The sequence below is a fragment of the Bos indicus genome, chromosome 16, assembly GCF_029378745.1.
Source record: "Bos indicus isolate NIAB-ARS_2022 breed Sahiwal x Tharparkar chromosome 16, NIAB-ARS_B.indTharparkar_mat_pri_1.0, whole genome shotgun sequence".
Lineage (NCBI taxonomy): Eukaryota > Metazoa > Chordata > Mammalia > Artiodactyla > Bovidae > Bos > Bos indicus.
This window is the reverse complement of record NC_091775.1, coordinates 5,958,782-5,982,293: the sequence shown is the minus strand read 5'-3', so window position 1 is coordinate 5,982,293 and position 23,512 is coordinate 5,958,782. Positions and strand designations below refer to the sequence as shown.

Sequence of the window (23,512 nt, the reverse complement as noted above, 5' to 3'; positions counted from 1 at the left end):
CAGACACAATTGAGTGACTGAACTGAACTGAACTGAACTGAACAACAGTAAGGCCAAGGGATGTGTTTTATGAGTAGAAACATCCAAATAGATTTTCCATTTACTAGAGGCTCTTCATGTAAATCCTGTGAGAGACACAGAGGCTTTACAAGAATATCTGTATCATTTATACATATTTTAATCATAAACTAAGGACAAATAACACGGAATGTTGATTTTCATTTCTAACAAACATGTGTACTAGCTTTCATTTTTTTCTTATGTGATATATTGGAATACTAATTAATTCTCATGTAAATTCTATAAGATTAATTTTAATGTACTATTTTCCCAAATTAATGTTTTATTCTTTCATATTAATTGTATGATCCTTAGGACAATGTATCTTCAATTATTTGGAAAATGGACATACCCCACATCGTGAAGAAAAATATTTACAGGGTGAAACTGTAAGAGTTCACTGCTATGAAGGCTACAGTCTTCAAAATAATCAGAACACAATGACCTGCACAGAGAGTGGCTGGTCTCCTCCTCCCAGATGCATCCATGTCAGTGAGTAAACTGGCTGAGATCCCAGTGTGTTCATAATTTTCTGAGACTCAGCTGTATCATCCACTGAAAAAGCTTTATACCAATCTCTTGTTTTGCCAAAGGACTTATTTAATTTTAGTGTTTACAAGTGTGTGTGAGTGTACCTATGGACTGCTTGATAACTAAATAACAAAATACATGTACCTATTGATAGACATCACTCAATAAAATAGGAAAAGATCCACAAAGAAGAAACAGATGGTGTTTAAACAGATGGTTCTTAAACTCTGTAATAACAGAGTGAGGTCAGAAAGATGGCAGGAGTCTCACTATCTCTCCTAATATAAACGCAGACTTTGACCATCATTTGTGGGTAAGAGGATCTGTGTGGGGGTCCAAGAGTCTAGCAGAGACACAACAGCATGCTGCTAGAGCACAAAGATTGAAGACCAGATGCATCACTGAGGGTTAGAACAGTAGTCTCATTTTACCCCTGAGGTGGCACTGCTTAGTCCCAAGACAGACCCCTCAGCACAGGATTTTACCTGTGGGGAAAATAAGAGTGTGTGAGCAAGGGTGGCGTCCTCATCTTCCAGTGCACTTCTCTTTCCTCTTATCCAGGACACTGGGGTCACCTTCATGGCTGGGGGTTTGAGTAGGCCAGGAGCACGGCCTCCAGGGCTAGAATTCTTCAAGGAGCATGGGTCCTACTGACCACATGGAGACCCCACCAGGGAGCCCCAAACCATTGCAGACACTATGCTTGTGCTTCTGCTCACCCCTGGGTCCCTCGTGCCAGCCACACCCCCTTTCCAGGGCCAGCTCCCTGTGTAAGTCCCCACGGTGGCATCTAGACCTTTGCAGATGGCCTGTGGGATATTGAGAAGCCAACCTGTCCCCGTGGGTCTGTGAGAAAGCACAGTAATGTGAGCATTTGGCATTGCCCCAGGGAAGCAACCAGGAAACTGTTGGCACAGAGAATGTCTTTGCTGCGTTAATAGAAGCATACAAGCTTCAAAATTCTCTCCTAGGAGGAATTGAGTACGTGGGACAGGTGTCTCTTTAAAAAAATTCTGAAAAAGTCTCAAAATCCCTATCAGTGTGACAGTGTACTTCCCTCCCAAGTCAGTCTGTAAAGACTGGAGAGAGTGACTGCTTCTTTAAATGCAAACAGCAACCTGAGATTTCAAGGGACACAGACATCAAAGGACTAAAATGTTAACAGAGAAACACAATAGTTTTTCAGTTACTATCCCCCAAAAATGAATATGGACGATTTGTCTGATTAGTAATTCAAAGAAATTGCTTAAGAATTTCATTGAGATAGAAGAAGCAGTGGAGAAGGAAATGGCAACCCACCCCAGTATTCTTTCCTGGGAAATCCTATGGACAGAGGAGCCTGGTGGGCTATAGTCCATTGAGGCTCAAAGAGTCAGACACAACAGTAGCTACTTAGCATGCACTCATGCATTCCTTTATATTTAGTGTAATTATAGATAGATAAGGATGTATTAATACTATCTTTTGTTAATGGATGTTTTATAGTTCCCTAATTCCTTTCCTCCGACTGCTTGCCTTTATGATTTCATGATTTTTGTTATAGTAGCAAAACAATACTACTATAACTTTTGTTGTAGTAGTATGCATTTAATACATTTCTCTTTACCATTTGTGAATCTAGTACAGATTCCTGCTTTGTTTACCATGAGATTTATGTAAAGCACCTTTTAGAGAGAACAGTGTGTTTTATGCTGATAATATATGAACATCAACCATATATTAAATCTCCTTCCTTTTTCCCTTCTCCATTTTATCTTTTTGATGTCATGATTTGCCTCTTTTTATAGTGTGTACTTAATTTAAAAATAATTGTAGCTGTAGTTACTTTTATATTCTTGCATTTTAACTCTTAAATAGTTAAATGTTTAACATTCCATATCCAAAAGTCTACAAGCAATAAATGCTGGAGAGGGTGTGGAGAAAAGAGAACTCTCTTACACTGTTGGTGGGAATGCAAACTAGTACAGCCACTATGGAGAACAGTGTGGAGATTCCTTAAAAAACTGGAAATAGAACTGCCTTATGATCCAGCAATCCCACTGCTGGGCACACACACTGAGGAAACCAGAAGGGAAAGAGACACGTGTACCCCAATGTTCATCGCAGCACTGTTTATAATAGCCAGGACATGGAAGCAACCTAGATGTCCATCATCAGATGAATGGATAAGAAAGCTGTGGTACATATACACAAGGGAGTATTACTCAGCCATTAAAAAGAATACATTTGAATCAGTTCTAATGAGATGGATGAAACTGGAACCTATTATACAGAGTGAAGTAAGCCAGAAAGAAAAACACCAATACAGTATACTAACACATATATATGGAATTTAGAAAGATGGTAACAATAACCCTGTGTACGAGACTGCAAAAGAGACACCGATGTATAGATCAGTCTTATGGACTCTGTGGGAGAGGGAGAGAGTGGGGAGATTTGGGAGAATAGCATTGAAACATGTATAAATGTATAATATCATGTATGAAACGAGTCGCCAGTCCAGGTTCGATGCACGGTACTGGATGCTTGGGGCTGGTGCACTGGAACGAACCAGAGGGAGGGTAGGGGAGGGAGGAGGGAGGAGGGTTCAGGATGGGGAACGCGGGTATACCTGTGGCGGATTCATTTCGATATTTGGCAAAACTAATACAATATTGTAAAGTTTAAAAATAAAATTAAAAAAAAATACTATAGTGTTCTGAATGTGAATGTGCACTTAAATTTACGAGTGTACTATGTATTTTCATGTAATTAATTAGCATTATTTTACTTTAGCTTGAATAATTCCTTTTAGTGTTTCAGAAAGGAAGGTCTGTGTGCCTGCTCAGTTACCTCAGTTGTGTTTGACTGTTTGCAACCCTATGCGTGGCAGCCAGCCAGGTTCTCTGTCCATGGGCTTCTACAGGCAAGAATACTGGAGTAGGTTGCCATGCCCTCCTCAAGGAAGGTCTAGCTGTGTTCAATTTTCTTGGTATATTTTTGGTCAGGTGAAGGCTGTATGTTGTTTTCTTTTCTGAAGGATATTTTCAAATATTCTTCTTTGGCAGTTTTGTCTTTCAACACTTAGAATATATCATCCCACTTTCTCCTGGCCCACTAGGTTTCTGCTGAGAAATATTCTTAGATCCAAATGAAGGCTCCTTAGTAAATTCCAGGTCAGTAAGCAACAGTTAGAACGGGACATATAGCAACAGACTGGCTCCAAATAGGAAAAGGAGTACATCAAGGCTGTATACTGTTACCCTGCTTATTTAACTTATATGCAGGGTACATCATGAGAAATGCTGGGCTGGAGGAAGCATAAGCTGGAAAGAAGATTGCTGGGAGAAATATCAATCACCTCAGATATGCAGATGACACCACCCTTATGGCAGAAAGTGAAGAAGAACTAAAATGCCTTTTGATGAAAGTGAAAGAGGAGAGTGAAAATGTTGGCTTAAAGCTCAGCATTCAGAAAATTAAGATCATGACATCTAGTCCCATCACTTCATGGCAAATAGATGGGCAAACAGTGGAAACAGTGGCTGACTCTATTTTGGGGGTCTCCAAGATCACTGCAGATGGTGGTTGCAGCCATGAGATTAAAATATGCTCACTTCTTAGAATTAAAGTTATGACCAACCTAGACAGCATATTAAGAAGTAGAGACATTACTTTGTCAACAAAAGTCTGTCCAGTCATGGCTACTGTTTTTCCAGTGGTCATGTATGGATGTGAGAGTTGTACTATAAAGAAAGCTGAGGGCTGAACAATTGATGCTTTTGAACTGTGGTGTTGGAGAAGAATCTTGAGAGTCCCTTGGACTGCAAGTAGATCCAACCAGTCCATCCTTAAGGAGATCAGTCTTGGGTGTTCATTGAAAGGACTGATGTTGAAGCTGAAACTCTAATACTTTGGCAATCTGATGTGAAGAGCTGATTCATTTGAAAAGACCCTGATGCTGGGAAAGATTGAGGTCCGGAGGAGAAGTGGATAACAGAGGAAGAGGTGGTTGGATGGTATCATCGACTCAATGGACATGGGTTTGAGTGAACTCTGGGAGTTTGTTATGTACAGGGAGGCCTGGGTGCTGCCTTTCATGGGATCACAAAGAGTCAGACACGACTGAGCAACTGAACTGAACTGAACTAGTAAATCCCAAGGTTTTTGTTTTATTTGTTTGTTTTTTCCTCATGCGACCTGAAGACTTCTCAATTTTTCTTTGATTTTTGCAACTTTATTATAAAGTGTGTTGTAGAGGATTTTTTAAGTTGATTTTATCTGGTGACCTGTAACACCTGGAGTAACAGGCAAATTTGGCCTTGGAATACGGAATGAAGCAGGGCAAAGAATAATAGATTTTGCCAAGAAAATGCATGGGTCATAACAAACACCCTCTTCCAACAACACAAGAGAAGACTCTACACATGGACATCACCAGATGGTCAACACCAAAATCAGATTGATTATATCCTTTGCAGCCAAAGATGGAGAAGCTCTATAGAGTCAATGAAAACAAGACCAGGAGCTGACTGTGGCTCAGATCTTGAACTCCTTATTGCCAAATTCGGACTGAAATTGAAAAAAGTAGGGAAAACCACTAGGCCATTCAGGTATGACCGAAATCAATCCCTTATGATTATACAGTGGAAGTGAGAAATAGATTTAAGGGACTAGATCTGATAGATAAAGTGCCTGATGAACTATGGACTGAGGTTCATGACATTGTACAGGAGACAGGGATCAAGACCATCCCCATGGAAAAGAAATGCAAAAAAAAAAAAAAAAAAAAAAGGCTGTCTGGGGAGGCCTTACAAATAGCTGTGAAAAGAAGAGAAGCAAAAAAGCAAAGGAGAAAAGGAAAGATATAAACATCTGAATGCAGAGTTCCAAAGAATAAAAAGAAGAGATAAGAAAGCCTTATTCAGCTATCAATGCAAAGAAATAGAGGAAAACAACAGAATGGGAAAGACTAGAGATCTCTTCAAGAAAATTAGAGATACCAAGGGAACATTTCATGCAAAGATGGGCTTGATAAAGGACGGAAATGGTATGGACCTAACAGAAGCAGAAGATATAAAGAAGAGGTGGCAAGAATACATAGAAGAACTGTACAAAAAGATCTTCATGACCCAGATAATCAGGATGGTGTGATCACTCACCTAGAGCCAGATATCCTGGAATGTGAAGTCAAGTAGGCCTTAGAAAGCATCACTACGAACAAAGCTAGTGGAGGTGATGGAATTCCAGTTGACCTATTTCATATCCGGAAAGATGATGCTGTGAAAGTGCTGCACTCTATATGCCAGCAAATTTGGAAAACTCAGCAGTGGCCACAGGACTGGAAAAGGTCAGTTTTCATTCCAATCCCAAAGAAAGGCAATGCCAAAGAATGCTCTAACTACCACACAATTGCACTCATCTTACACACTAGTAAAGTAATGCTCAAAATTCTCCAAGCCAGGCTTTAGTAATACGTGAACTGTGAACTTCCTGATGTTCAAGCTGGTTTTAGAAAAGGCAAAGGAACCAGAGATCAAATTGCCAACACCCGCTGGATCATGGAAAAAGCAAGAGAGTTCCAGAAAAACATCTAATTCTGCTTTATTGACTATGCCAAAGCCTTTGACTGTATGGATCACAATAAACTGTGGAAAATTCTGAAAGAGATGGGAATACCAGACCACCTGACCTGCCTCTTGAGAAATCTGTATGCAGGTCAGGAAGCAACAGTTAGAACTGGACATGGAACAACAGACTGGTTCCAAATAGGAAAAGGAGTACGTCAAGGCTGTATACTGTCACCCTGCTTATTTAACTTATATGCAGAATACATCATGAGAAACGCTGGACTGGAAGAAGCACAAGCTAGAATCAAGATTGCCAGGAGAAATATCAATCATCTCAGATATGCAGATGACGCCACCCTTATGGCAGAAAATGAAGAGGAACTAAAAAGCCTCTTGATGAAGGTGAAAGAGGAGAGTGAAAAAGCTGACTTAAAACTCAACATTCAGAAAATGAACATCATGCCATCCAGTCCCATCACTTCATGGGAAATAGGTGGGGAAATGTTGGAAACAGTGTCAGACTTTATTTTTATGGGCTCCAAAATCATTGCAGATGGTTACTGCAGCCATGACATTAAAAGACACTTACTCCTTGGAAAGAAAGTTATGGCCAATCTAGATAGCATATTGAAAAGCAGAGACATTACTTTGCCAACAAAAGTCCATCTAGTCAAGCTTTTGGTTTTTCCAGTGGCCATGTACAGATGTGAGAGTTGGACTGTGAAGAAAGCTGAGTGCTGAAGAATTGATGCTTTTGAACTGTGGTCTTGGAGACGACTCTTGAGAGTCCCTTGGACTGCAAGGAGATCCAACCATTCCATTTAAAGGAGATTGGTCCTGGGTGTTCTTTGGAAAGAACTGAAACTAAAAGTTTCAACTAAAGCTGAAACTCCAGTACTTGGCCACCTCATGGGAAGAGTTGACTCATTGGAAAAGACTCTGATGCTGGGAGGGATTGGGGGCAGGAGGAGAAGGAGACGACGGCATATGAGATGGCTGGATGACATCACGGACTCGATGGACCTGAGTTTGAGTGAGCCCTGTAGTTGGTGATGAACAGGGAGGCCTGGCGTGCTGCAATTCATGGGGTCGCAAAGAGTCGGACACAACTGAGTGACTGAACTGAACTGAACTGATACTTACTTTACAGTGTAATGTTGGGTTCTACCAAGTATCAACAAGAATCAGCCATAGATTTACTCTTGTCCCCTCCTACATGAACATCTCTCCCATTTCCCTGCCCATCCCACCTTTCTAGGATGTTACTGAGCTCTGTTTTGAGTTCCCTGAGTCATACAGCAAATTCTCATTGACTGTCTATTTTACATGTGTTCGTGTTAGTTTTCATGCTAACCCTCTCCATACATCCCACCCTCTACTTCCTCCCTGTCAGCCATGTCCATAAGTCTGTTCTCAGGGTCTGTGTCTCTATTGCTGCTGTGCAAATAGGTTTATCAGTACAATATTTCTAGATTCCATGTATATGTGTTATTGTATATTTGCTTTTCTCTTTCTGACTTACTTGACTCTGTATACTAGGCTCTATGTTCATCCACCTCTTTAGGACTGCATCAAGTGCATTCCTTTTTATGGCTGAATAATATTCCATTGTATATATGTAGCACAGCTTCTTTATCTATTCATCTGTCAATGGACAGCAATGTTGCTTCCATGTCCTAGCTTCCATGTCCTAAATAGAACTGTGATAGGGGTATATGTGTCCTTTTCAATCTTTGTTTCCACAGGGTATATACCTAGGAGTGGGATTGGTGGGTCATATAGTGGCTTTATTCCTCACTTTGTAATGACTCTCTATACTGTTCTGTATAGCAGCTGTATCAATGTACATTCTCAATAACAATGCAAGAGGGTTCCTTTTTCTCCACACCCTCTCCAGCATTTATTTGTAGACTTTTTGATGATGTCCATTCTGACTGGTGTGAAGTGATATCTCATTGTAGTTTTGAATTGAATTTCTCTAATGATGAGTGAGGAGAAGGAAATGGCAACCCACTCCAGTGTTCTTGCCTGGAGAATCCCATGGACAGATAAGCCTGGTAGGCTGCAGTCCATGGGGTCGCACAGAGTTGGACACGACTGAAGCGACTTGGCAACAGCAGCAATAATGAGTGATGCTGCAAATATATTCATGGGTCTATTAGCCATCGTAGGTCTTTGGACAAATGTCTGTTTAGTTTTTTTTCCCACTTTTTGATTGGGTTGTTTGTTTTTCTGGTATTGTTTTGCATGAGCTGCTTGCATCTTTTGGAAATTAATCCTTTGTCTGTTGTTTCATTTGTTGTTATTTTTTCCCATTCTCAGCATTGTCTTTTCACCCTATTAATAATTTCCTTTGCTATGGAGAAGCTTTTAAGTTTAATTATGTCCCACTTGATTACCTTCATTTTTATTCCACTACTCTACGAGGTGGGTCATAGAGGATCTTGTGATTTATGACGTAGGGTGTTCTGCCTGTGTTTTCCATCCATTTTTAGTTTATCTTTGTGGATGGTGTTAGGAAGTAGTCTAATTTCATTATTTTCCACGTAGCTGTCAAGATTTCCCAGAAGCATTTATAGAAGAAACTCTCTTTGCCCCATTGTATACTCTTGCCTCCTTTTCAAACATAAGCTATCCATAGGTGTGTGGGCTTATTTCTGGGCTTTCTATCTTGTCCCATTGGTCTATATTTCTGTTTTTCTGCCAGTACCATACTGGCTGGATGACTCTAGCTTTGTAGTCAGTTCAAAATCAGGAAGGTTTATTCCTAAGCTTTATTTTTCTTTCTCAAGATTGCTTTGGCTATTCAGGTTTTTTGTGTTTCCCTATGAATTGTGGGACTTGTTGTTCTAGTTCTGGAAAAACACCTTTGGTAATTAAATACAAATAGCATTGAAACTGTAGATTATATTGAGTAGTTTAGTCATTTTCACAGTGTTGATTCTTCCAACCCCAGAATATGGAATATCTCTCCATCTGTTTATGTTGTCTTTGATATCTTTCCTCAGGGTCTTGTACTTTTCTGTATACAGCTCTTATTTCTCCCTAGGTAGGTTTATTCCTAGGCATTTTCTTCTTTTTGTTGCTATGGTAAATGGCAGGATACCTTAATTTATCTTTATGATGTTTCATTGTTAGTACATAGGGATTCAGGTGATTTTTGTGTATTCATTTTGTATCCTGTCATTTTGCTAATTTCACTGATTACCTCTTGTAATTTTCTGATAGTATCTTTTGGGTTTTCTATGTGTAGTATCGTCTGTGTGCAAACAATGAGAGTTTTGCTTCTTCTTTTCCAATCTGGATTCCTTTTATTTCTTTTTCTCCTCTGCTGTAGCTAAGGCTTCCAAACAATGCTGACTAATAGTGGTGACAGTGGGCTCCCTTGTCTTTTCCTGATCTTAGAGGGTATGCTTTCAGTTTTTCACCATCGAGAATAATGTCTGCTCTGGGTTTCTCATATATGGTCTTTATTATGTTGGGGTAGTTTCCCTCTTTGCTCATTTTTTGAAGAGTATTTATCATAAACAGGTGTTGAAATTTTCAGAAACTTTTTCTCTATTTATTTTGATTACCATATGGATTTATCTTGCAATTATTAATATAGTATATCACACTGATGGATTTGTGTATACTGAAGAATGTTTGCATCTGTGGAATAAACCCAACTTCATCATGGTGTGCTGCTGCTAAGTCGCTTCAGTCATGTCCGACTCTATGCGACCCCATAGAAGGCAGACCACCAGGCTCCCTCATCCCTGGGATTCTCCAGGCAAGAACACTGGAGTGGGCTGCCTTTTCCTTCTCCAATGCATGAATGTGAAAAGTGAAAGTGAAGTCCCTCAGTCGTGTCTGACTCTTAGTGACCCCATGGACTGCAGCCCACCAGGCTCCTCCATCCATGGGATTTTCCAGGCACGTGTACTGGAGTGGGGTGCCATTGCCTTCTCCATATCATAGTGTACTATCTTTTTAATGTATTTATGAATTCTGTTTGCTAGTTCTCTGTTGAGGATTTTTCCATCTATTTTCATCAATGACATTGGCCTGTAATTTTATTTTTTATGTTGTCTTTGTCTGGTTTTGGTATAAGGGTGATGATGGCCTTGTAGAATGAGTTTGGAAGTGCTCCTTCCTCTGCAGTTTTTGAAAGAGTTTATAGGAATATTATTAGCTCTTCTCTAAATGTTTGAGAGAACTCATCTGTGAAACTATCAGGCCCTCTGCTTTAATTTTTTGAGAATTTTTTGATCACATTTTTTATTTCAGTGCATGTAATTGGTTTGTTCATAATTTCTATTTCTTCCTGATTCAGTCTTGGAAGATTGAACTTTTCTAAGAATATATCCATTGCTTTCAGGTTGTCTATTTTATTGGCATATAATTGCTCATAATAGTTTCTTATGATCATTTGTATTTCTGTTGTAACTTCTCCTTTCTCATTACTAATATTGTTGATTTGATTCTTCTCCCATTTTTTCTTGATGAGTTTGCCTAATTGCTTGTCAATTTTGTTTGTCTTCTCAAAGAAGCAGCCTTTAGTTTTATTAGTCTTTACTATTGTTCCTTCCTTTCTTTTTCATGTATTTCTGCTCTGATCTTTAGGATTTCTTTCCTTCTACTAACTTTGGGTTTGTTTTCTGCCTTCTTTATCGAGTTGTTTTAGGTGTAAGTTAGGTTGGGTATTTGATGTTTTCCTTGTTTCTTCCTATAAACTTCCCTTTTAGAACTGTTTTGCTGCATCCTATAGGTTTTGAGTTGTTGTGTTTTCATTGTCATTTGCTTCAAGAATTCTTTGATTTCCCTTTTGATTTATTCAAAAACCAGTCTGTTATGTAAAAGCATATTGTTTAGTCTCCAAGTGTTTGTGTTTTTACCATGTCTCATCTATTTGATATCTATTCTCATAGTATTATGGTCAGAAAAGATGCTTCATATGATTTAAACTTTTAAAAAATTATTGAAGTTTGATTTGTGACCCAAGATATGGTCTATCCTGGAAAATATCCCATGCACACTTGAGAAGAAGGTTTATTCTTATGCATTTGGATGGAAGGTTCTGAAGATATCAATTAGGTCCATTTGGTCTATGTTTCATTTATGGTTTATGTTTCCTTATTAATTTTCTGTTTTGATAAGCTGTCCATTGTTTACATCCCTTACAATTATTGTGTGTTAACATCCCTTACCATTATTTTGTTGCTGTCAATTTCTGCTTTTTTGTTTGTTAGTATTTGCCTTATGCATTGAGGTGCTTCTATGTTGGGTGCATATGTATAGAATTATGTCTTCTTCTTGGATTGATCCCTTGATCATTATATAATGCCCCTTCTATATTTCATATAATATTCTTTATTTTAAAGTCTGTTTTGTCAGAAATGAGAATTGCCACTCCAATTTCCTTTTGATTTCCATGTTCATGGAATATGTTTTTCCATCCTTTTAATTTTGTTCTGTTTGTGTCTCTAGGTCTGAAGAGGGTCTCTTGTAGATAGCATATATATGGGTCTTGTCTTTGTATCCATTCAGCCAATCTGTGTCTTTTGGTTGGAGAGTTTAATCTGTTTACATTTAAAGTAATTATTTATATTTTACTATTAGCATTTTCCTATTATAATATAATATAATGCTATATGTTCAAATTAGCATTTTCTTAATTATTTTGTGTTTCTTGTAGGTCTTTCCTTTGTCTTATGCTTATAAGTCTCTTTAATATTTGTTGTAAAGCTGGTTTGGTGGTGCTAAATTCTCTTAACTTCTGCTTGTCTGTAAAGATTTTAACTTTTCCATCAATGTTGAATGAAATCCTTGCCAGGTAGAGTAATCTTACTTGTAGATTTTTCCCTTTAAGTACTTTAAACATATCCTGCCATTCCTTTCTGACCTGCAGAGTTTCTGCTGAAAGATCAGCTGTTAATTGAATGGGTTTTCCCTTGTGTGTTACTTGTTGTTTTCCCTTAATGCTTTTAATATTCTTTTCTTGTGTTTAATCTCTGTTGATGGTTATGTGTCTCGACGTGTTTCTCCTTGGGTTTATCCTGTATTGGACTCTCTGTGCTTCTTGAACTTGGATGATGTTTTCCTTTCCCATGCTAGAAAACTTTTCACTATAATATATTCAAAAATTTTCTTTGTGACTTTCTTTTCTCTTCTTCTTCTGAGACCCCTATAACTCAAATGTTGGTGAGTTAAATACTGTCCCCGAGGTCTCCAAAGCTCTCCTCAATTCTTTTCACTTTTTTTCCTTGATTCTGCTCATCAGCAACTACTTTCACCATTTAATCTTCCAGCTCACTGTTTCATTCTTATGCTTTAGATAATCTATTATTGTTTCCTTCTAGAGAATTTTTTATTTTCATAATTGTGTTATTTATCTTTATTGGTTTATTCTTTATTTCTTCTATATCCTTGGTTATTGTGTTAATTTGTTGATTGCTTCTTCGCATATTATCCATTCTCTTTTCAAGGTTTTGGAACATCTTTCCTATCATTACACTGAATTCTTTTTCAGGTATTTTCCCTATTTCTTTTTTCTTTCTTTTTTTTTTTTTTTTTTTTTTTTGGTCTTTTGTGCTTCTAGTTTGTTTCTTCATTTGAGCAATATTTTTCTGCATTTTTCTTTTTTTTCATTATTGTATTTGATGTCTCCTTTTCTCAGGATTTCAGGTTGAATTCCTCCTTCCTTTTGCTTTCTCCCCTTGGTGTGTAAGGTTGTGCCAGTGGTTTGTGTAGGCTTCTTTTGGCTGTGACTTTTGTTTGTACTCTGGTGAAAGGAGGTAAGTTTTTTTTTTTTTTTTTCCTTTAATTGTCAGGACTTTATGAGGTGGAGATCCTGTTTGCTGATGACTGGGTTTGTGTTTTTATCTTTTTTTTTGGGGGGGGGGAGGCATCCTACACTGGGTGCTGCTGGAAGTTGGGTGATGCCAGGCGTAGACAAGCGGAGGCCTTTGTGGGAGTTCTCACTAATAAATACTCCCTGGGTTTAGGAGTTTTGTGGCAGTCTAGAGTCTTGTCAGTGCTCCCACTGCAAAGGCTCTGGGCCTGATCTCTGGCCAGGGAAGTGAGATTCCACAGGTGGTTTGTAATGGCATTAAAGAAGATTAAAACAAACACACTAAAACAAGAAACAAAATGCAAACCCCAGACAGATGTCAAATACAAAATCAGGCAAGTACTCAGAAAAATAATGGGATATATACACATGCATATACACACATTAAAAAAAAGAAAAAAACAGTGTAAAACAAACAAAGAAGAAGAAAAGTAGAAGAGATTTATCCAGTGAGTAAATGAAAGCAAAAATGATATCAAGTAGTTATTAACAAAACTGGCTAAAAGCATAAACTGGAAACAAAACTAAAGCCATGTGTCAACTGGGGAATAAAGCAACTAAAGCAAAACAGACTAATAAACAGTGAGAAAAAGAAAAGGAAGGAAAGAAAGAAAGATTAGAAAAGAAAATTTAAAAAGAGGTAGATAAATAAATTTCATATATATTAAAGAGTAACAAAACAGGAAAAGAATAAGAAAAGCAAACAAAAGAATATATGTGGAAAAATAATATATATTTTTTTAAACATTGAAAGTTAAAAAGAGGAAAAAATGCACAAAACCCACAAAACACCAGTGTGGAGGAAGAAGTATTTAAAGGAAATTAAAAGTGTGATTTAAAAAGTTTCTCAAAAGCATAAATAGATTTAATAGTATTAAAATCAACAAATAGAACAAGAGGAAGCAAAAAAAAAAAAAAAAAGGTAAAAACCAAGTAGCTACTACCGAACAAGTTAAAATATAAAAATAATAACCATTTTTCTTGGATCAGTTGTCAGCATCCTTTTCCTCAATGTGAGTCACAGTCCACCTCACCTCCCTAGGATGCTCTCCAGTTCTGGGCTAGTCTCTGGACCTGTCATTGGGCAGATCAGAGTCTAATCTGGTCCTCCCCCTACATGTTCTTGCTCTGATGTCTACATCTGCCATTGCTAGTGTGTTTTCTTTTGCAGGAACTCTCATTGTCCTTCATATATTCCATAGATACAAAGTCTGCCAGTTGATCATGTGGATTCAATTTTCAGCTTGCAGCACTGGTGGGAATGTTTGGGTTCTCTTCCTTAACCACCTGCCCCTGGATTTCACTTGTGGTTTTATCTCCACCTGTGCATGTGAGTCATCCACAGGAGTTTACTCCTGAGGCTCCACAGGAGGACTTGAGTGTGCCTCAGGGAGGACCGAATATGGAGGTGGTGCAGTTGCTTGGATTGCAGGGGTGCTGGCAGTACCAGGTACTAAGGGGAGCCACTGGCTAGGACAGCTGGAAATATGGTGCCCTTAGGGTTTTTCGTAGCCTCTGGTTGCTCTGTCCTTGTGGGGATTGAGCATGGGAGTGACACAGGAGCTTGGATAATGGGAACCTTGGCCATGCCAGAAACATAGCTGGTGGCTATTGTCAGGAGGTATGTGATTATTAGGGATTTTTCTAGCTTCCGACAGCTCTACCCAGTGAGGATTTAGCATGGATGTGACACAGCTGCTTGAATTATGGGAACCCTGGCAGTGCCGCGTGTGCAGGGAAACCAACAGACACAACTGCAGGAACTATGGCCTGATTAGAGTCTTTTCCTAGCTTCTGGCACCTGGCCATCAGAGGGCCTCTTTGGATGGTCCTTCTCTGTTGCTTCACCCCTTCAGGCACTTACAGGGCCCCCACATTTAGGGTCATTGTTGTTTATCACATCAGGGACTTAAAGATCACCCTATCTGGGGTCCTTCTGTGTTGCTTTTACATGAGGTCCTTAAAGGGTTACCCTCCTTGGATTGTTTCAGCTGTCTGGTGCTGATATGCACAGAGAGAGAGGCTGCAGAGATGGCTCCATCCTCTGTGTGTGACTCAGCAGTATCACTCTGCCTCCAGGTTAGCTGGCTTTCCTTCATAAGCATTTTCCACTGCACCCTCCTCTCTCAGGTTCCCTCACACCATCTCCATTCAGTCAACAGCAGACCTTGCCCTGGGATTGTTTTCCAATGTCTATGTTCCAGCTCCAAGCTACAGCACTTTCTAGAGGACTTGTATCCCTGTCTTGGGTATTATGGCTGTGGCAAGGATTGTCTGTGTGATTCTCATTCTGTTCAGACTCTCACCAATCAGCTGCTTCACTCTCTAACAGCCTCAATGCTTCACCTCTGTTGCAAATATTTGCCCTCCCATGCAGCTCTGTTCCTGCTTCAGTTCCCCCACCCAAGGTACAGATCCAGTTCTACTCACTCTCCTCTTTTTGGCCCTCCTTCGTTTTTCCTGCTGAGTGTTTCCTGATTCTATATATTCTTTTCCAGTGGTCGGGTTCTCAGTTGGTGTTCTGCAAGATCTTCTGTGTCTGGAGGTGTATTCCTGATGTATCCGTGGAGAGCGATGTACTCCACGTGCACCAACTCTTCCACCATCATGGATCTCATTGTATGATATTGAACCCACACCTCATTACAAGTCAGGTTTGCTGTGGATGGATGTCCAATTTCTGTTCTTGGGTCAGATAAAAAGCAGTGGATATCTTATTCTTCTCATTTGAACATACTTCTCAATTGATCATTTTTCTTGACTCTCTGTGTGGATATCTGTACTTTACACTAAACATCCAATTGTCCTAGTCTTCAAAGACTGACCTCATATGTAGAACCTTGCCAGAATTCAGCCCTTTCAATCAGCATGGCCAGAATTTTGGGTGCCTCTCTAACCTCTCTGCTCATCCAAACTTCTGTGTTTATAGTCAGATTCCTCAAGGAGATGAGAGTATGCAGTGATCTACAAGTCAGAATAGTTGGCAGAGCAGGCAATTGGAGTTTATCACCTCGCTCACTCTGCACTGAACTGGGGAGAGGAGCTGTGGCAAATGCCTGCATGCTACTTCAAACCTTGTGCCTTCTGCACCATGATTTAGCTCTTTGTAGTCCCCAGGCACCATACAAAGTTTGGGTTTCATCAGCTCTCAGGGACAGGTTAGTTAGAAGCCAATTCCTCAGGCAGAGCTGGAAAAGATGAAGGTCCAGATGTGCCGTCTGACTCCTTCCATGGAGAAACTGGGAGTTGCTCACTCTTCATTAAGCTAGGGGAAGACCTGTGAGAAGTGCTGATACAGATTCATAACTGCCACTTAATTTCTGTAATCCCAGGAGATTGGAAATCCTAGGCTTCTCAGAGGCAGGCTAATTGGAAGCCTGACCCTGGACTATCAGTGGGAAAATCGGAGACCTAGGTTGTGGATCAAACTCTTCTCCCAGGAGAAGCTGGGAGTTGAGTGTTCCCTTCAAATTGTATGGTCCTCTGCTGCATGGATTTTATTGCAGCAATGTGTCTTAGTTTTTCTGCCACTTAGGATTTGGCATTTTCTCACTTGCCTTAAATGCAGAACTTCTCATCTACTCTTTCTATTTTGAATAAAGGAGCTGATACACACATAGCTGTTAATTCAGTGTGTCTGTGGAGGGAAGGAGAGGTCAAGGTGGTCTATTCCATTCTCTTACTAATACCACTGCATTCTTTCCAAATTGTATGTGTTGGGTTTGTTTGCTTTTCTATTTTCAACTTTAAGTAAAAACAATGATTGATTTTTAGTCTTTATCATGTTCTATTATTGCTATGTAATTTTAAAGTTCCCCTCAGATGACACTTTTGTGTCATCTCATAAATCTTATAAAACTTTACTTATCATGGTTTTATTTTCATTCAATTCAAAATAGTCAAAGTTTTCTCTTTTCATTTCTTCTTTATCCATGCATTACTAAAAAAAATTAGTTGAGTGCTATGAAGATATCTAGTAAGTGACAGAATTGTACTTTTCCAAGTTTAGTTATTCATGGTTTGAAGGATCAGCATTTTGACCTTAGTAGACTGAGGTCTACAATGCATGTATTGATCTTTGTCATCTTCATTGAACTCCATGTACTGATATGCACCCAGTTTTGATGACAACATTTCACATTCTCAGAGGCAAAGGCTGGGGTCACTATGGTGGAAGATTCTATGATCATCACCTGATCTGTGTTCTGGGTTGTTTAAGAGATCCTGACTAGACAATACTTTCAACAAATCTCAGGAAAGGAAACCCATTGCTAAAAGATTTCTGACATGCTGTGGGATTCCAGATCATTTAGACAAACAGATTTCTAATAATTTCCTAGAAGAGATTCTGAATATTTTAAATCTTGCATTGTTCTAGAATATGGAGGAGAAGGCAATGGCAACCCACTCCAGTACTCTTGCCTGGAAAATCCCATGGACCGAGAAGCCTGGTAGGCTTCAGTTTATGGGGTTGCGAAGAGTCAGACACGACTGAGCGACTTCACTTTTACTTTTCACTTTCATGCATTGGAGAAGGAAATTGCAACCCACTCCAGTGTTCTTGCCTGGAGAATCCCAGGGATGGCAGAGCCTGGTGGGCTGCTGTCTCTGGGTCGCACAGAATTGGACATGACTGAAGTGACTTAGAAGTAGTAGTAGTAGAATACGAAAATAAAGTGAATTCATTTAATATCTTTGGAAACTCATAGTTTTTTCTTTTGTGTTTTTCTGTCTGACACAGGAACTTAAATGATTAGATTTTTCTGTTTAATAGTTATAAACCACTCTCCTTTTTTGTATCATATACCTTATTTCGGTCCTTATGAAATGTGTATCAAATATATGCTTACCTTTTCTTTATGCTTTCTCCCTTTTAGAAACATGTTCGAAATACAATATAACAATTGAGAATGGATTTTTGTCTGAATCTACCTCTATGTATCCCCTAAATAAACAAACAGAATATAAGTGTAAATCAGGATATGTAACAGCAGATGGTAAGACATCAGGCTTGATTACATGTCTGCAAAATGGATGGTCATCTCAACCTGTTTGCATTAGTAAGTAATTCATTATCTTAGTATTCTTTATGCTGATGGTAACTATATAAAAGTACTCTTTAACTATATATTTTTATCCTTTTTTCTTTCTTTCTTTCTTTTTTTCCTGAGGGATAGTCATATGGAATGTTTGTGGTTCCATGGTTGTATTTGAAAAGATCAGGTACAAAGCTTTGGGAAATGTATATCATTTTTTTAATGATTAATTATAGTGGAGTAGAATATCATTGTACCCTTTAGGTCAAGGTTTTTTCACTTTAAAACATCTTGTGACTAAAAAACAATTTTGCTAGGAGCCTTATCAGTATTCTGAGATAAATTCATTTATTTTTAGCTGAGACCTTTATGCTGATTGCATCTGCTTTTATTTTAGGGGACTCTTAAGCCAGAGTCTCTCCTCCTAAGCCTTAAAGTTATTTTTTTATGCAAAGATGTAAGGTCATGGCACATAAGCTTCAAATAACGTGATGTATAGTTCATATGTTAGAATGTCTAGGGTAGATATCTTTGTGAAAAATTCTTTCTTAGGAAATCTTCATAAACATCTAGTTAGCAGAGACAGAGAAACACTTTTAGACAGGACCAAATTCTGCTATGCTGAAAGTTTTCCTGTAGCAACACATAGATATTTATGTAGATTTTCTAAGAACAGTCTGCTGAATTTGTCTTTTTCATCCCAAAGCTGCACAGTGATATTTTTGAGGTGATATTTTAATTATTCACTTTAAGATTTATAATATCCATTTCTACTATTTCTGTTTTATGTTTTCCAATGTCTGTGCTTGCTACAAGCACTACACCCTCAAAATTAAAAAAGTCACCCCATATCAAGCTTATTTTATATTAATATATGACAATTTTCCATCCTAACACTCTTTTTCTGAAAAAATGTTTCTATTATTATATGTTACTAGCATAATTTTGCTTTAACACATTATGAAATTTGAAGTAAATTATTTAAACCTTTATTAACATCAATCTATGGTGTAGGTGAAAACTAATATTGTTAATATATTTTCTTGTAAATAGCTACAAATAATAGAACTATGTTTGTATTCAACCTTGATAAGTATAAAGAATATACAACAATTAAAAATATAGTTGGAAAAAATATAGTTGGAGATGTACAAGCTAAATTTAGAAAGGTGTAGGACTAGAGATTAAATTGACAACGTCTGTTGGATCACAGAAAAAGCAAAGGAAATGCAGAAAAACATCTACTTCTACTTCATTGACTACACTAAAGTCTTTGACTGTGTGGATCACAACACACTGTGGACAATTCTTAATGAGATGGGTCTAATTGACCACTTTACCTTCCTCCTGAGAAACCAGTATGCAGGTAAAGAGCCAACAGTTAGAACCAGACATGGAGCAACAAATTGGTTCAAAACTGGGAAAGTCTAATTGACCACCTTATCTGCCTCCCGAGAAACCAGTATGCAAGTAAGGAACTGACAGTTAGAACCAGACATGGAGCAATAAACTGGTTCAAAATTGGAAAAGGAGTATGTCAAGGCTGTATATTGTCACCCTGCTCATTTGACTTATATGCAGAGTACATCATATAAAATATCAGGCTGGAAGAATCACAAGCTGGAATCAAGATTGCTAAGATGTATACAAGACAGCAGAGGAGACACTGATGTATGGAACAGGCTTATGGACTCTGTGGGAGAGGGAGAGGGTGGGAAGATTTGGGAGAATGGTATTGAAACATGTGAAATGTCATGTATGAAACGAGATGCCAGTCCAGGTTCGATGCACGATGCTGGATGCTTGGGGCTGGTGCACTGGGACGGCCCAGAGGGATGGTGTGGGGAGGGAGGAGGGTGGAGGGTTCAGGATGGGGAACACATGAGAAATAAAGGAATAAAAAAAAAAAAGATTGCTAAGAAAAACACTGATAACTTCAGAAACACAGATGACATTACTCTAATGAGAGAAAGCAAAGAGGAACTAAAGAACCTCTTGATGATGGCAAAAGAAGATTGAAACAGCTGGCTTAAAACTCAACATTAAAAAATGAAGATCATGGCATTGGGTTCCATCACTGCATGGCAAAAATGGGGAAAAATGGAAACAGTGACAGACTTCCTTTTTTTCAGCTTCACAATCACTGTGGATGGTGACTGCAGCCATGAAATCAAAAGACACTTGCTCCTCGGAAGAAAAGCTATAAAAATGTCGACAGCATATTAAAAAGCAGAGACATCACTTTACCAACAAATGTTCGTGTTGTCAAAGTTATGGCTTTTCAAGTAGTCAAGTACAGCTCTGAATGTTTGACCACAACAAAGGCTGACTACCAAGGAACTGATACTCTTCAACAGTAGTGCTGAAGAAAACTCTTGAGAATCACTTAGACTTCAAGATCAAGCCAGTCAATCCTAAAAGAAATCAGTCCTGACTATACATTGGAAGGACAGATGCTGAAGCTGAAGTGCCAATACTTTGGTCACCTGATGCAAAGAGCTGACTCATTGGAAAAGAACTTGATATTGGAAAAGATTAAGCACAGGAGGAGAAGGGACATCAGAGGATGAGATGGTTGGATAGCATGATCGACAGAATGGACAAGACTTTGAGCAACTCTGGGAGTTAGTGAGGGACAGGGAAGCCTGGCTTGCTACAGTCCATGGGGTTGCAAAGATTCAGAAACGACTGAGTGACTGAACAACATAACAGGAACTGATTATAATGTATCTTGACATTAAGTTCTTTGGATCTATCCCATTTGGAATTCACTGAGCATTTTTAATACGTAGCTGTTGTTTTGGTTAGTCGCTAAGTCATATGCCCTATTTGAGAAATTTTTAGCCATTGTTTTTCAAGAATAATTTTGGAGTGCATTTCCTCTACAATATTGTGTTAGTTTCTAGTGTACATCAAAGTGAATCAACTACACATATACACATACCCTCTTTCTTTTGGATTTTCTTTCCATTTGGGCCATCAGAAAATAATGGCACAGAGAACTCGGCCATTATTATTTTATCTATTATTCATTATCTTCGATTTCATGTTCAACAGTTCTTTGCTATCTTCCCACAGGTCCTTGAAGCTATGTCCATTTTCTTTTCAGTCTATTTTCAAAGTTAGTTTATCTTCAAGCTTACTCATCCTTCTGCTGTCTGCAGTGTATTGTTGAGCCATGTAGTTTTTTAAATAACTTATTTTCTGGTTCTGTCAATTGGACTGGATTTTTAAAAGCCTTCATCCAAAATTTCCATATCTGTGTCATCTCAGTGTTTTCTTCTGTTGTTTTTTCTCTTTTGAGCCTTACCTGGTCTTGGCCTGATAAATGATTTTCAACTTTATTCGGACAGATGAGCTTTTATATCTTGAGACTAAGGATGTTATTGGACTCCCTCATTAGTCAGGCCTCCATTACTGCCATGTAGGGTGCAAGTCAAAGTTTCCCATCCAGCTTCCTCTGAATTAGGAGAAAAGGCAGAGGTTTCTTGTTCCCCCATCATGTGGGTGGAAATGAGGGCTATTTTCTTGGCTCCTGTAGATCAAGACAGGGAAAGGATTGGTCTTAGATTTCTACATTGGTGTGTTTCTAGACTAAATACGCTCAGTTCAGTCACTCAGTCATGTCCAACTTTTTGCAAACCCATGAACTGCAGCACTCCAGGCCTCCCTGTCCATCACCAACTCCCAGAGCTTACTCAAACTCATGGTCATCGAGTTGGTGATGCCATCCAACCATCTCATCCTCTGTCGTCCCCTTCTCCTCCCATCTTTAGTGTTTACCAGCATCAGGATCTTTTCAAATGAGTTAGTTCTTTAGATTAGGTGGCCAAAGTATTGTAGTTTCAGCTTCATCATCAGTCCTTCTAGTGAATATTCAGGACTGATCTCCTTTAGGACTGACTGGTTGGATATCCTTGTTGTCCAAGGGACTCTCAAGAGTCTTCTCAAACGCCACAGTTCAAAAGCATAAATTTTTCAGTGTTCAGCTTTGTCTGTCGTCCAACTCTCACACCCATACATGACCATGGGAAAGATCATACATGACTACTGGAAAAACCATAATTTTGACTTTGTTGGGAAAGTAATATTTATGCTTTTTAATATACTGTCTAGGTTGATCATAACTTTTCTTCTAAGGAACAAATGTCTTTTAATTTCATGGCTGCAGTCACCATCTGCAGTGATTTTGGAGACCCCCAAAATAAGTCTCTCACTGTTTCCATTGTTTTCCATCTATTTGCCATGAAGTGATGGGACCGGATGCCATGACCTTAGTTTTCCAAACGTTGAGTTTTAAGGCAACGTTTCACTCTCTTCTTTCACTTTCCTCAAGAGACTTTTTAATTCTTCACTTTCTGCCATTAAAGGTGGTGTCATCTACATATCTGAGGTTGTTGATATTTCTCCGCACAATCTTGTTTCAGCTTGTGCTTCATCAGGCCCAGCATTTAGCATGATGTACTCTGCATATAAGTTAAATAAGCAAGGTGACAAAATACAGCCTTGACGTACTCCTTTCTTGATTTGGAACCAGTTTGTGGTTCCTTGGTAAGTTCTAACTGTTGCTTCTTGACCTGCATACAGGTTTCTCAAGAGGCATGTCAGGTGTTCTATTCTCATCTCTTTAAGAATTTTCCACAGTTTGTTGGAAAATTCTTTTCCAACAAAGAATTGTTTTCCACACAGTCAAAGGCTTTGGCATAGTCAATAAAGCAGAAGTAGATGATGTTCTGGAATTCTCTTTCTTTTTCTATGATCCAAAGGATTTTGGCAATTTGATCTCTGGTTTCTCTGCCTTTTCAAAATCCAGCTTAAACATCTGGAAGTTCACAGTTCAGTACTGTTTAATGCTAACTTGGAGAATTTTGAGCATTACTTTGCTAGTGTGTGAGATGAGTGCAATCCTGCAGTAGTTTGAACATTCTTAAGGATTGTCTTTCTTTGGGATTGAGATGAAATCTGACCTTTTCCAATCTGTGTCCTCTGCTTAGTTTTCCAAATTTGCTGGCATATTGAGTGCAGTACTTCAACAGCATCATCTTTTAGGATTTGGAGAAGCTTAATGGGAATTCCATCACCTCCACTAGCTTTGTTTGTAGTGATTCTTCCTAAGGCCCACTTGACTCCACATTTCAGGATGTTGCGCTGTTGGTGAGTGATCACACCATCATGGTTATCTGCATCATGAAGATCTTTTTTGTATAGTTCTTCTGTGTATTTTGGCAACTTATTATATCTTCTGCCTCTGTTAGGTCCATACCATTTCTCTCCTTTATTGTGCCCATCTTTTCATGAAATATTCCCTTGGTATCTCTAATTTTCTTGAAAAGAACTCTAGTCCTTCCCGTTTTATTATTTTCCTCCATTTCTTTGCATTGATCACTGAGGAAGGCTTTCTTATCTTTCCTTGCTATTCTTTGGAACTCTGCATTCAAATGGGTTTATCTTTCCTTTTCTCCATTGCCTTTAGCTAGCGTCTCTTTTTTTCTCAGCTATTTTTA

The 23,512-nt window shown here is 38.6% G+C and overlaps 1 protein-coding gene across 1 annotated transcript in view; it reads left to right on the top strand.

The window, feature by feature from the left end:
- Nucleotides 1-23,512, top strand: part of LOC139176528 (complement factor H-related protein 3-like) — a 50,344-nt gene that overhangs the window by 23,938 nt on the left and 2,894 nt on the right. The window contains exon 4 of the mRNA XM_070768852.1: nt 17,850-18,032. Within this exon, the coding sequence (XP_070624953.1) occupies nt 17,850-18,032 (183 nt within the window). The remainder of the gene's footprint in view (nt 1-17,849; nt 18,033-23,512) is intronic.